Source organism: Cinclus cinclus, chromosome 4 (genome assembly GCF_963662255.1).
Source record: "Cinclus cinclus chromosome 4, bCinCin1.1, whole genome shotgun sequence".
NCBI lineage: Eukaryota > Metazoa > Chordata > Aves > Passeriformes > Cinclidae > Cinclus > Cinclus cinclus.
In genome coordinates this window covers 56054824-56067502 of record NC_085049.1, presented here as the reverse complement: position 1 = coordinate 56067502, position 12679 = coordinate 56054824, and the positions used below count along the sequence as shown (strand labels likewise).

Below are 12679 nucleotides of genomic sequence, written 5' to 3'. Positions count from 1 at the left end.
CACATGGGCATCAAAGATACCAGAGTTCCTGTAGAGTAAAATGAGGACAAAACCACAAAGTTGGCATCTCTTGGTAAGATGGAGCTTAATGTGTATTTAGGTGGTATGATGTGCTTTATTAACTTGGTGTCTTAATTTGACTTCTAAAACTTGCTTTGTTATCAAGTAGTTGTGGATAATTTTGAAATGGGTGCCACCTTGCAATTGCCCTTTTTTTCTCTCCTTTTGTTCTTTAAACTCTTTTGGAACACTGGAATAGTCTGTAACTTTCTGTAGAGAGATAAGCTGTTGAAATATTTTTTTCCTTTCCTTTTCAGGGAGTAATATGTGGGAGGCTGTGGACTATTTGCTTCCAACATAGGAACAGCATTGGGTTGGGATTCTGCACTCCTGAGAGAATGCTGGGAATCTGCAGAGGGCGACGGAAATTCCTGGCTGCCTCTCTGACCATCCTTTTTGTCCCAGCCATTACGTGGATTTATCTGTTTTCTGGGAGTTTCGAAGGTAGGAAAGGGAATAATGGCTGAGGGAGGGTGGTGTGGTATTGAATGATTTATAGCTGGGTAGACAAATGTAGATCAGTCATCATTGATTTTATTTAAATAACTCCCATTTGGCTTGTATATGAAATAGTTCCCAAGGTGCAGATTTCAACAAAGGGCCTTCCTTACCATGTTCTCACTATTGAGGATGATGAGTTAATTACTGGCCACAATTACTTCATTTTTCCACTTATCTCTGAGCTTTGAAAAAGTCAACAACTCCCTCCACCACCCTTTGCCCAGTTTACTATTTTTTTCTCTGTATTTTCTGATTTTTAGAAGTTGGTCTATCCTATGCCCTGTAAGATTTTTAACATCTCATTTCAGATATGCTGAACACAGGAATATTAATGAATATCTATGTGAGGCTTCTTTACATAAAAATAGTTTGGGTCCACATCCACCTCCTGTCAGTGGATTCCAACTAAGATTATTGTCTTCATTGGAATATCTTTCTGTGCCCTTATTTTTTTAAGTGGAAATCCTCCAGTTTGTAGGTTCATTAACTTGCAGCTATATACTGAGTACTTTTTATAACAAGACTTGGAATAGTCACTGCTTTGTCTTTTTAAGTTGCCTGTCTGGTGAAGTTTTTTTCCTGGCCTTACAGACCTTCAGCAGTAATAATTCAGTTCGATGAGGTTCAGAGATTCTGGCTCTCCTGTTTTTTGCTACTCTGTAGCTTTGTTTTGTTTATTGTGGAGGTGAAACATTTTTTGTTGGGCAATAGGTATGTTATTTTGGCAAGAGCAAAAAAAAGTAATTCACCCTTTGTAGTTACCTTAGCATGGTGAAAGGTGTTCCAACCTTGTAAAAACTGTTCAGTCACTAGTTTACAGTCTGATAATTTTAAAAAGGCATTGTTTAAAATGTCAAGCTTCTTTCATGTATCCTTGGCTGACAAATCTGTGCTGTGTTTGGAAACAAAAGGGGTTTCCATGTTAAATTACAGGTAAGAGCATGTAAAGATTTTCAGTGTGTGTTGCATATGATTCTGAATTAGTTATATGCCATGTACAAATATTTGTTTATGCAAATTTATTCTAGTATTTAAAATTCTACCTTACTGTGCAGTAACTCCATGATCTTATTCCAGAATAAAACACTTGTGGGATTCATGTTAAATTGGAAATACAGGGGGTGCTAGCTGCATACTTAAAAATAATGATCTGGCAAGCAGAACAGTACTGATTTTGTTTGATTTTTAAAAGCTGAGTAAATGCAGACATCACCCTTTTGCTTTTTGAAGAATATTATGCTGCTTTGTCTTAATGACTATTTTAATTGCGTCCACAGTTGATAAGGCCATGGTGTTTTAAATTCCTTTGTGGGTAGAATCCTTTGTTTTTACAGAGAACTCAATACAAATCTTGAAATTTGCTGCTACAGGGTATTTGAAGTGACTTAAAGCTCTCACTGTGAATTAATCTTAAGAGCAAACTAGGGAACAAAGCCTATTACAAAGCCTTGCCCTGGAAAAGGACTAGAAATTATATACAGTTAATAACTCTTCCCATTATTTTTCTGTAGCTGGTTTTTTTTTTTTTTCGTAATTTTGGATGGGAATTATTTAATCTTTCTTGGTTAAAAACTAAGGTTGGCTAGATATTTATTAAACCAAATAATAGCTAGCATTTTCCTTAACTTGTAGGTATTATGAGCAAAAAGTAAATGCCATTTTGTTATTTACATGACTTTTTTTTTTCCCCTCCACTGTGGTTCCCATGATTTGCTCATGTTTGAGCTCTCTGTGGAGGTTGTAGTGAGGTAGGGGTGACTTTCTTCTCCCAAACAAGCACTAGAACAAGAGGACATAGCCTCAAGTTGCACCACAGTATGTTTAGATTGAATATTGGGAAAAATTTCTTCATGAAAAGGGTTGACAATCGTTGGAACAGACTGCCCAGGAAAGTGGTTGTGTGACCATCCCTGGAGATGTTTAAAAGATGTGTATGTGTGGCACATAGGGACATGGTTTAGTGGTGGACATGGCAGTACTGGGCTAATGGATGCACTGAATGATCTTAAAGGTCTTTTCTGACATAAACAATTGTATCATTCTGTGATTCTCTGAGTACAAATTGTCTCACAACAGCATTGTGCCTTGGTTTGAAACCATCAGGAATGCAGAGTCCTCCCTGCCTTCTGGCACTTGTTTCTTTTGTTAATCACAGGGCTAGAAGTTTTCTTCTCAATACATCTGGTTTTAGATTTGAGTTACTGGTTCTTGTTAGACTTTTCTCCACCAAATTAAAGGAATCATCAATACCTGGTATCTTCATAGACTCATTTAATTATTCAGTGTGGAAGGGACCTCAGGAGTTCTCTCATTAATCTCCTGCTCAAATCAGTATGGGTTTTGGAATCAGACAAGATTTTTTTAGGCCTTTATTCAACAGCATCTTGAAAACCTCCAAGGACAGAGAATACATGAGCTTCCAGACACCATGAATGAGTATCATCTCTCTTTGAGCTCAACATTCTGGGTGGTTTTTCACACGTCTAGTAGTCTGCCCATATACACAGTAAAATCCCAGCTTGGATACAGGGATACTGTGCTTAAATTCAAGGGACAGTTTATCAACTGGTCTTGTATTCATAGTCATTTCATCACAGAAAGCAGTCAGGTTGGTCAAGCATGGATTTACCTTTGGTGAATCCAGTTGCCCTGCCAGGCCTGGGAAAATACCTGTTTGAAGATACCTGCATAAAGTAGTAAAATCTCTGTGGTCTTCTACCCACTAAGTAAAAACGTGACCTAGCTGAGTTGTCAGAGCAGTATTTTTTGTGGGGATTTTTTAATTCTTCTGCAGTTTTTTTTCTTTCTATGTTTCAGGGCTCTAGACTCAAATCTCTGCTATGACATCTGTAATGCTGTCTGCCTCATATATTCTTAATGTAATTAGGAATTACATTACTCATCCATGTGTTTATATCTAAGATGTTACTCATTTACCATAGCATGGGTGTGGGATCACATTAGAAACCCTTTAAAAGATTTGTTAGTGACTCTGTAATACAAAATATGCTGTACTGCAATCTGTTCCTATGTCCTACTTTTTAAATAGTTTCAAATTCCTTAAGAGACAGAATTTTGTTTTATTTTGGATTTGGTTTTCTTGTCAGAAAGTACATGACACCCTGCTACTTCACAGTTGTCACTCAGACACTTCCAGTAAGACCCTTCCCTTAGAATATTCATTGGAGATGGTGTTACCCAAGCTGTGACAGCAGAAGCTACTAAAAGCCTCGTTAATCATGTATAAATGTCTATTAAGGTTATGAAGCAGAATATTAAAGCTGATACTGAATATTGTATGGCCTTTGAATGTACCTGGTTACTGTTGTTTTTAATAATGCACAAGGACAGCATAATTTCAGTTATCTGTTACTTTGAATGAAAAAGCTAATTGTTCCAACATTCTTAGATTGTATTCAAAAGATCAAGTAATAGAGTAGGAAGGGTGGAATGCATTTAAAACAGGAAAGAGGAAATAATCAAATAATACATGATGAATTTTCATTAGAAAGACAATAGCAGTTTCACTAACTAGTGGTAGCTCCGTAAATAGCTTTATTTTCCAAGCTATATGCAGCAGTTTTCTATCCCCCTTACCATGAAGGTCATGTAAAATGGGGATTTGGAACTAATTTGACCATGCTTTCTAGATTACTGAGTCCTCTAAAAGAAAAAAAAAAAAAAAGAAAGGAAAAAGAAGTGCACTGTGGCTGTGTCACCTCATTAGATTTATGGTCACCTCCGTTTTGACAGGATGGAAATGCACTGGATTTACCAGTCCCTGTGTGGTGGATCCACTTGAGGCTGAAAGCCTGAAGGATGTGTACAGGGCTCCTGTGTAGAACACATTTCCCAGGAAAGGAGAGCCACTAATGTAACCTTAAGATGAAAAATTGAAAAGTTGTGTGAGGTCCTGCAGGCAGTCTGTGAGAGAGTAGTTGACTTTGGTTTCTTTTAACTGCTTGGGTAGCATTTTAAAAAAACAGAGCCTACCTTCTTGCCTGGGACTTGCATTCCTTGATTGTCCTCATTTCACTCCAGTGTTGGGCAGCTACCATTCCCTGAAAATTCATTGCAGTCAAAGTCATCTGTAGACACATGATTGAAGCCAGAGTTGGGCAAACACCTCATAAAATACAATGAAATAAATTGAAGGAAGGCTGCAAATATTCATCTTAGTATTTAAATGGATTCACTTTGATGCTGTTCACACTCTTTTTGTGTATGTTTCCATAAATACTCTAGTGAATATGTTAATCGAGAAGACTGTCTATGGGAACAATGAATACCCAGTTTTAATATTCATGGGAAGTAGATTTTGAAATCATAGTTGTGAATACTTGAATCAAAAAACTGATTCTGGGGGTTCAGCTTTTTCCAGTTAAGAGCCAAAAATTTGTCACATGATCTATGTGCATGATGAAAACTGCCCAAACTTTTAATGCTTGCATTAAGTTGCTCATAGAATGAGGCAAACAAATAATTAATTACTAAAGTGTCTATCAGACACTTGCAACTGATGAACAAACATCAGAAAATAATTCCTTCACAGACAATGTAATCAAAAAGACACAAAACATAAAATTGCTTTTTTTATTACATTTCCTTCAGTATGCCTGAATTTTATCTGGTATGTCTCTCAACAGGATTAAACACAAAAATTCAATCCAGTGTGCATTTAAAATAGAAGCTTCCACCTTTGTATTGATCCTGTCTTTTTAATAGAGTTCTGAGAAAATAAGTCCTGAAAGGATTCCTCTGCATATGTAAGGGTGCTACTGTGATGAGTGCCTGAACAGGTTTACAGGAGGTGTGTTTAGTGAATATTGGTTATCCTTAATTCAAAAGCCACCCCTTCATTTCCATTTTGGAGTAAATGCTGGCTTACTCCTCTTGTGACATTTATTTCAGGTGATAGAGAAGTGCCACTTAAGCACCTCTGTCTCTGCTGCAATCACTATACCTTCTTAAATACGTTTGGGGATCCTACAAGAGTAACATCAGTTATGAGAGCAAACACCTCATGCTTATGAGAAGTTTTGTTGCTCCTGCAAAACTTGTCCTTCTATGAAACCCAGGCGATTTGGTGATACAGAAGGCTGATAAAGGACTAGAAGGTCCATGCTGTGAAAGCTGAGTCTTTTTCTCTGCTCATCATTAACTTACAAGTCAGTGATCCCACATTTATTTTTTTCTTTTACAAACTTGAGAAGCCTTATATGTCCATCATCTAAGAAAATAAAATTGTGAATATTGAAAAAAGTGAATATTGAAAGTTTTACTCCCCCACTTTATAAATAAACCTGCTTGTGTGCAGTGACAGGAAATTTGAAGTAGTTTCTCTCCCAAAACAAGAATGTCCTTATGCCAAGAATGTCAGCCAAAATGTACCTTGGTCATGAGAAGCTTTTGGAGGTCAAATTGTAGAGTTAGCAAGGAACATGGATTTTTTTCCCCCCTCTCTCAACCACTTTTTCAGTTAAACTTAGAATTCTCCAAATCAGTTTTGTCCCTAGCTAGTAATGTCCACTCCTGCTCAGCCCCTTAAAGGTTGAAGTCAGTGATGTTTTTTCTTTGTCTTGCCAGGAGTTCACATGTTTAAACCAGTACCCTGTCATCAAGGAGAAGCCTTGAATCTTGCAATGGCCACGTCTTTTGTCAGTGTGCTGTGCCAAAGGAAAGCAAGTGTGCATTGCTTTTTGGAATTCCAGCACACAGGGCACACATTTTCTTTTGATGCCCATATTTCTATGTACAAGCTTTCAGAAAAGCAAAGTAAGCTGTAGGCTTACCTTCTTTCTTCTCTGTATAGTCTTGTGATTGGATGGAATGTTTCTTTGCTTGTAAACACCAGCTTTCTCTTGGCTTTCTTTTTCTAGACAGCTCTTAATTTGTCATTTCTGGCAGAAACATAAAGGTCAGAATGAAAAAGAATTCTTTGACAGGAGTGAGGGGCCAGCTTCTTTGGAACAACAGCTAAATGCATATAATTGGTGGGTTTTCTCAAGGGTTTTGTTTCAGCTTTGTCTTTGTCCTTTTTGAACAAACTTTTGGGATAATTGCCATTTATAAACGTTGCATTACAAAAAAAAATGAGCAAATTTCTCCCAAGAAGGGACATCTGGATGCCCAAATTCTGTTAGGGCTGTGTGGAATGCTCAGCAGTAGGGCTGCTTTTTTCTCTTTATTCCTCCTCTGTTTCAAAGATGGGTACTTACTAACTTCATCATCAAAATATGGTTTTTTAGTATAAAAACAGAAAAGCAAGGTGAGTTTAAATGTCTTGTTAAAAATAAGCAGAAAAACAAACCCCAAGAAGCAGCACTTGGCTTTCTGAAACAAAATGTGCAGTTTTAAGTACACCAGAACTCCTTTGTGTGCTGGAACTAATATAGCCTGGCTTGCTGTGATTGATGTCATGCAGCTGATTGATGTTGAAGTTGCTTTTCCTACAATTTATATAATCTAACTCCCATATGGATCTCTTGGTATCTGAATAAATCCTGAGCTCATGCTGCAGTGTATTTCTCAATGGTAGAATGTTTGGCATCTCTCATCTTTCTCTCTCTCTCTTTTTCTCTGTGTTCCTGGCAATTGCAAAAGCTTCATTACCTCTGACTTCTTCACCTCTAACAAAATAATTTGAAATTAATCAATGAACTTTGGGGAAGAACAGGCAAGCAGGTCAACAAATGTATAAGATGAAAAAATATCTGAAATTGAGGTGCTTTAAAAGATTGAACTGAAAATTTAGTTTTTGCTTCTCAGAGCAATTAATTTGGGCTGTTTGAATTTGTGAAGTTTTTGTATTTAAAATTTGTGGGGTGTTTTTCAGATCAGGTAGAACTTGGAAATCGAAATCTGTCTTGTTATGCAGCAAATTGAATCTGAAGTGTCTTCCAGTACTTTTGAAAGTTATATTTTGAATATTTACTTAAATGTGTATAGTACCATAAGGAGCAGAGTCAAGTTAATAATAAAAAAAAAATCAGATAATTTCTTCACACATTGTGTGCGGTCATTCTTATGTTCTGCAGATTATGCTCTGGAATGTTTAGGAAAAGCAGAGTGGGAAGGCTGATGCCCTGTTATTGGGAGGATGTGTTTTAGGTATGCTTAGCTTAAGAATACCAGTATCTTCAGCACATCTCTTTTATTCCCTCTGTACCCTTTTCAAACATTCTTCAGCTACAACAGCCATTGAATTGTTCAGCTGAGTAATTATTTCCTTCCCTTGAAGTTTTACCTCTGTTGTGTTGCTTTGCATTTCTTGTTTCTAGACTTGAAAGAGACTTTTTTTTTTTATATATATCTAGATATCCTCGGACTGTTGAGTGACATGCACAGCTAACTTCAAAAATGTAGTCTGACAGCAGTCATCCTGGTTCACTCAGCTTTGTAGATAGCAACAAAAAGAGGAAAAGTTGATGACCTGGAGACTGATCTGTTTTTAGCCCGAGATTCTCTTCTCTGTGTTCAACTATTTGAATATAATTCTGTCTAACCTCTGGTATGACTGCCACATAATATAATAATATATGTGAAATAATGTATTTTTATAATATATATATTATAATTCTGTGAAATAGTCAAAGTCCAGGATGTAAACACCAAGGTTTTAATCCTGCTTTTTTTTATTAATTTTATAATTCTGTTTGTCTTTGAAATTGCTAAATGTCAGAGTTTGCAGAGATGAGGAATTAGGGGAGGAAAGCTGAAAGTAGTGAAGTTAAAATTAAAAAAAAAAAATCATAGAATCATCACATTTTCCTAAATTAAATTCACAATCCAAAGGAGACTGTGCTTCTGTTTGGTATATTTACTTAAAAAAAAATTATTACAGACCCAGTTAAAATATTTTACTGTGTAAATGAAGTGTTTCACAATGAGATACTTTTTCCAGTGAACTTGTAATAAAGTCTGTACCTATTCTAAAGAATAGGTGTATGGTTTCCTCTCTGCATACCACTTCCTGAACTTCTGAAATCACCATCAGTGATCAAAGCTTTTAAACACCTAGAGTAGCTTAGAGACTTGGAGTTAGTCATACACCAGGGTCCTGAATTGAAAACCAGAAGCGTTTATCTACAAAATACACTGGAAGTGTGATTGTAGCACGGTCAGCCCTGCTTGTGTTGGCTGTTGTTGAGCAAGCACAGCTAATGTCAGGGTAGAGATGCACCACCATGAGAAGCAGAGGAAGCCTGGGCAGTTTGTGGATTCCTACCTAGTCACTGAAGCCTGGGCCCCTGAATCTTCAAAGTGATTATTATTCTTCCTAAGCAGATTAAACCCGGCGCAGTTATGGCTGTTGGTGCTACAATAGGATCTTCATTTTGCTCTCTAGACTCGGGATTGGGGTTGTCATGGTGTAGTTTAAAATCAAAGAATGTTGCATACCATCTGTGTAATATATAGGGGATTATTTCTGGAGCTGAAATAAAGCCATAGCTAATAAGATAGTATTATTCTTATATGTTGGAAAGTACTTGAAGAAATTGCTGGAATAAGAAGTGTGAAAGCTATCTAGCAGGTTTCTTTTGTGATTAAGTAGAGTGAAAAACAATACATCAAAGTAATTGTGTTTCTCCCCAGCATTCTTCCTCTCCAGCTTTTCCTACTTTGTCATTCACCTTTCCTTATTTACATGTCTGTACTTCTCTCCTAGAGCAGTTGCGACAGTCTTTGTTTAATTTGTTTCAAAATGGACCCAACTGACCAATTTGTAGATTCTTCTCACAGTGACTGTTAACAATTAATGTCTCTTACCTCTTGTGTAGCACAGGATGTATTACATTGTAGGATTGATAGAATAATGCTGGCTGGTAGTTCCTACATCTGACACATGCATTCTAGATACACTGAAGATGTTCTTCTAGCCAGATTTCTGAACTTGATTTTAAAGCTGGAGGAGGATTCTAGCTCGTCTCTGAATAAATTGTTTTGCCTTGTTAAAAAATACATGCTTTAATCTCTGTCCAGGTATTTCTGGCTTCAAGGTAAGAAGAGAAAGACAACAAGTAGACAATGGGGAAAAAACCCCCCAAAAAGGATCATTTTAGTGGTTTCAGTTTCAAGGAAAATAAATAATCGTAATTATAAGATATTGCAGTACATAAAGTGCACTGCAAGAAATATCACCTTGAGGACTATCAATGAGAGTGCTACAGTGCTACAGCTATCACACCTTACAGTTGTTTAAAGAAAGAGATCAGTTCATAGGATAATTGCTAATCTTCCCATGGTTATCAGCATGATAGGTTGCCATCCCAGTCCAGAAAAACTAATTTCCCAAGCAGAATATTTGCTTTGGGCTCCAGGTTACTGTACCTTTTCCGTTGCAAAAAATAACCCTTCAGAAAGGATCAAATCACAGTTTCAGCTGCAGGTTAAGCATGTTTGTTAAATTTAAGAAAAAAGATGTATTTGAGCACTAATTTGGCAACTGATTATTCATTGGATCAATGTTTATAAACTTAAAATTTATCAGTATTGTATTCTGTGTTTTCCAGATAAAACATAAAGTCACTGTAGTGTATGCAAGTTACCTATAGAGCACTAAAACATGGAATATTTCTCATCCATTTCTTTCCCAACATTAAGGCATTCAGCATTCTAGAATGGTATTGAAATCATACCACCACTTTCATATTTCACAGTCAGTATGTTTCCTGCCTGTCATTAGATTTAGTTTAACCTAACTCCGTGATTTTGCTTGTTAACTTAAGCAGGAATAATATTTTTGGATGAATGAATGAATGCCATAAAAGTCTGCTTTTTATTCTCTACTAATCAAACTGTTATAATGTGTGTCTCAAGAGATCCACACTGACTTTAACAAAGGATTCTTTTGGTCTGAAATGTAATACACACAGAATGTTTTCTAGCAGTATTAACTATAATGGATTTAGCTATTTCACCTCTTGCTTCAGTGCATTACAAACCCAAAGGCTTAAAATAAAAATCTCAAAGGAGAGGTTACATTTTAGAGAAACCAAGTTTAAAAATCCATCTGCACAGCTACACGTAATTATTGGTTTCCAGGGAACTCCAGCTAACTTTCTTCAAAGCTTTGCTAATATACACAGAGGTAAGTAAGTTGGAAAATAACAATTATCTAACTTATTTGAGTTGGGTGAAGGTATTAGTTGCTTGTTCATGTACACTTGAGTGGAGATGTGATGAATTAAGTGGTCTTTCCTGTAGAATGCAAATGCAATCATTTAACCAAAGGATTGAAACCTACTATTTATCTCCTTTAAATTGCATGACTTTGTTTGCCCATGAGCTGCCTCGTAGTAACCTGATTTCATAGTGGCTGGTGGTGACTCTCAGCTTCATACTGAGTTTCTTGCTTTTAAGAGACTCGAGAGCAAAATGTACTTGTGTTATCTGTGGCCTTTTTTATCTCTCCCCAATTTTAAACACTTGCATGTGCCCCTTTTCAGCTGCCATACTTACACCTCAGCACTGTGATATTAATAGCAAAGATTAAGCAGTTTCAGCTCATCAGAGGAGAGGTATTAATCATCATCAGATCCAATGAGAAGTTTCATTTTCCGCTTTTTCTCTTTTCTCACTAAGCTCTGGTGGCTGTCACTTGCACCGATGTCTGTGGGACATTTAATAACCTGTTTCTGAAGATGCATTTCAGTGGTTTCTCTCCTTTTATTTCCTCTGTCAATCTCAGTGAATTTCATCCTTTTAGGCTTTAATTGAAGACCACTGTGAGGAGATGGAGAGAAGGAAGTTATTTCTTGAACAAAGCTACTTCAGGGACTCAGGGCTTTTTTATTGTATTGAGGAGGAAGATGGGTTAAATCAAGGTACTGAAAACTACGGGAACTGTTGTTTTGCTACCTGTTCCCCTTGAAAAATTCCATATCCTCCCTGTCCTCAGCTCCTGTTTATATGCATTTATTTGTCTGTGCCTGAAAAGTGTGGTTAGATTTGCGGTGCAATGTGGATGATGTGGAGCACACTGAATCAGGGAATGAAAAGAAGGAGTCCACATTGAAAACGTCATAAAACAGCTTCCAAAATGACATCTGTACCAATAAAACACTCATCTGGGGTATTAGACTAGTTGACATAGCAGTAGCTGTTCAAAATGTCATGTCTCTTAGACTGGCACAAACTTACTTTACAGAGAAGCTCTAAACTTAATAAAATCCTTCTCTGAGATGATGTTACTACTGTCACCTGTTAACTACGACCAGACAGTGAAGTACTGATAGGTGTTAATGTGCAATCTACATATCCCCCCCTGTTTCAGGGGTTTTATCAGTTTCTAAGTGCTTTTAAAAGCAGAAGGTCTCCATTAGAAACAGCAGGAGGTTGCAGTTTTCTAAATCAGAAAAGGGCAGGTCAGACTAAGACAAAGCAATACACAGAGCTCAAAAGAAAAATGGTTAGTCTTTTCTATGGTCTTCAGATAGATCTCATGTGTTAGCAGATTTGTTGGTTGAACAGTGAGATGCAGGTTAATTTGAACAGCACATGATGTGAAAGCACTCCAGTAACATTTTTAGCAGCTCTTGATTGTGGATGCTGCCATTCTTGCATTGCTGGTTCTCGCTGCCTGGTTTTGAGTGAATGTTTCTCCTGTTTCAAAAACAGGTCTTCTTTCAAACTTGAAGAGGCTCAGGTTGAACACCTGAGAACTTTAATCTAGAATCTCTCATTACCTTTTAAAACCTCTTAGAAATGTGGCTCCCCAGCCTGGTACTTTTGAGTACTGGGGGGATTGATTTATTCTTTCTTGTCAGGAAGACTCTGGTATAACTGCACTGCTATAGCTTCCTGAAAGGCCTCTGCCTACATTGCTCACATGGGATGACCCTTGGAACTTCAGCAGGCTTCTTAAGTTTTCAAGTCACAGAAACTTCAAATAGAAGTTTTTTGCTCTTAATAGCCACTTTTTCACCTTCGAGACTAGAGCTACAGTAGGCCAGTAAGTCTAGACATTAGCTTAGAAAATAATATTACACATTGCTATTGCTAAAGAAATGACAGAACCATTTCCACCAACAAATCTACAACAAATAGTACTGTTTTTCTTCAGTTGGGCTGGTAATTTAATTTGCAGGTTGATTCAGGGGAGACAGATATTGTCAAC

At 37.0% G+C, this 12679-nt stretch overlaps 1 protein-coding gene across 3 annotated transcripts in view; it reads left to right on the top strand.

Annotated features, from left to right (window-relative positions):
* The first annotated feature begins 398 nt into the window (after nt 1-398).
* Nucleotides 399-12679, top strand: part of LARGE1 (LARGE xylosyl- and glucuronyltransferase 1) — a 186127-nt gene continuing 173846 nt past the window's right edge. For all 3 annotated transcript variants that reach the window (XM_062491291.1, XM_062491290.1, XM_062491289.1), the window contains exon 1: nt 399-504. In XM_062491291.1, the coding sequence (XP_062347275.1) occupies nt 399-504 (106 nt within the window). The remainder of the gene's footprint in view (nt 505-12679) is intronic.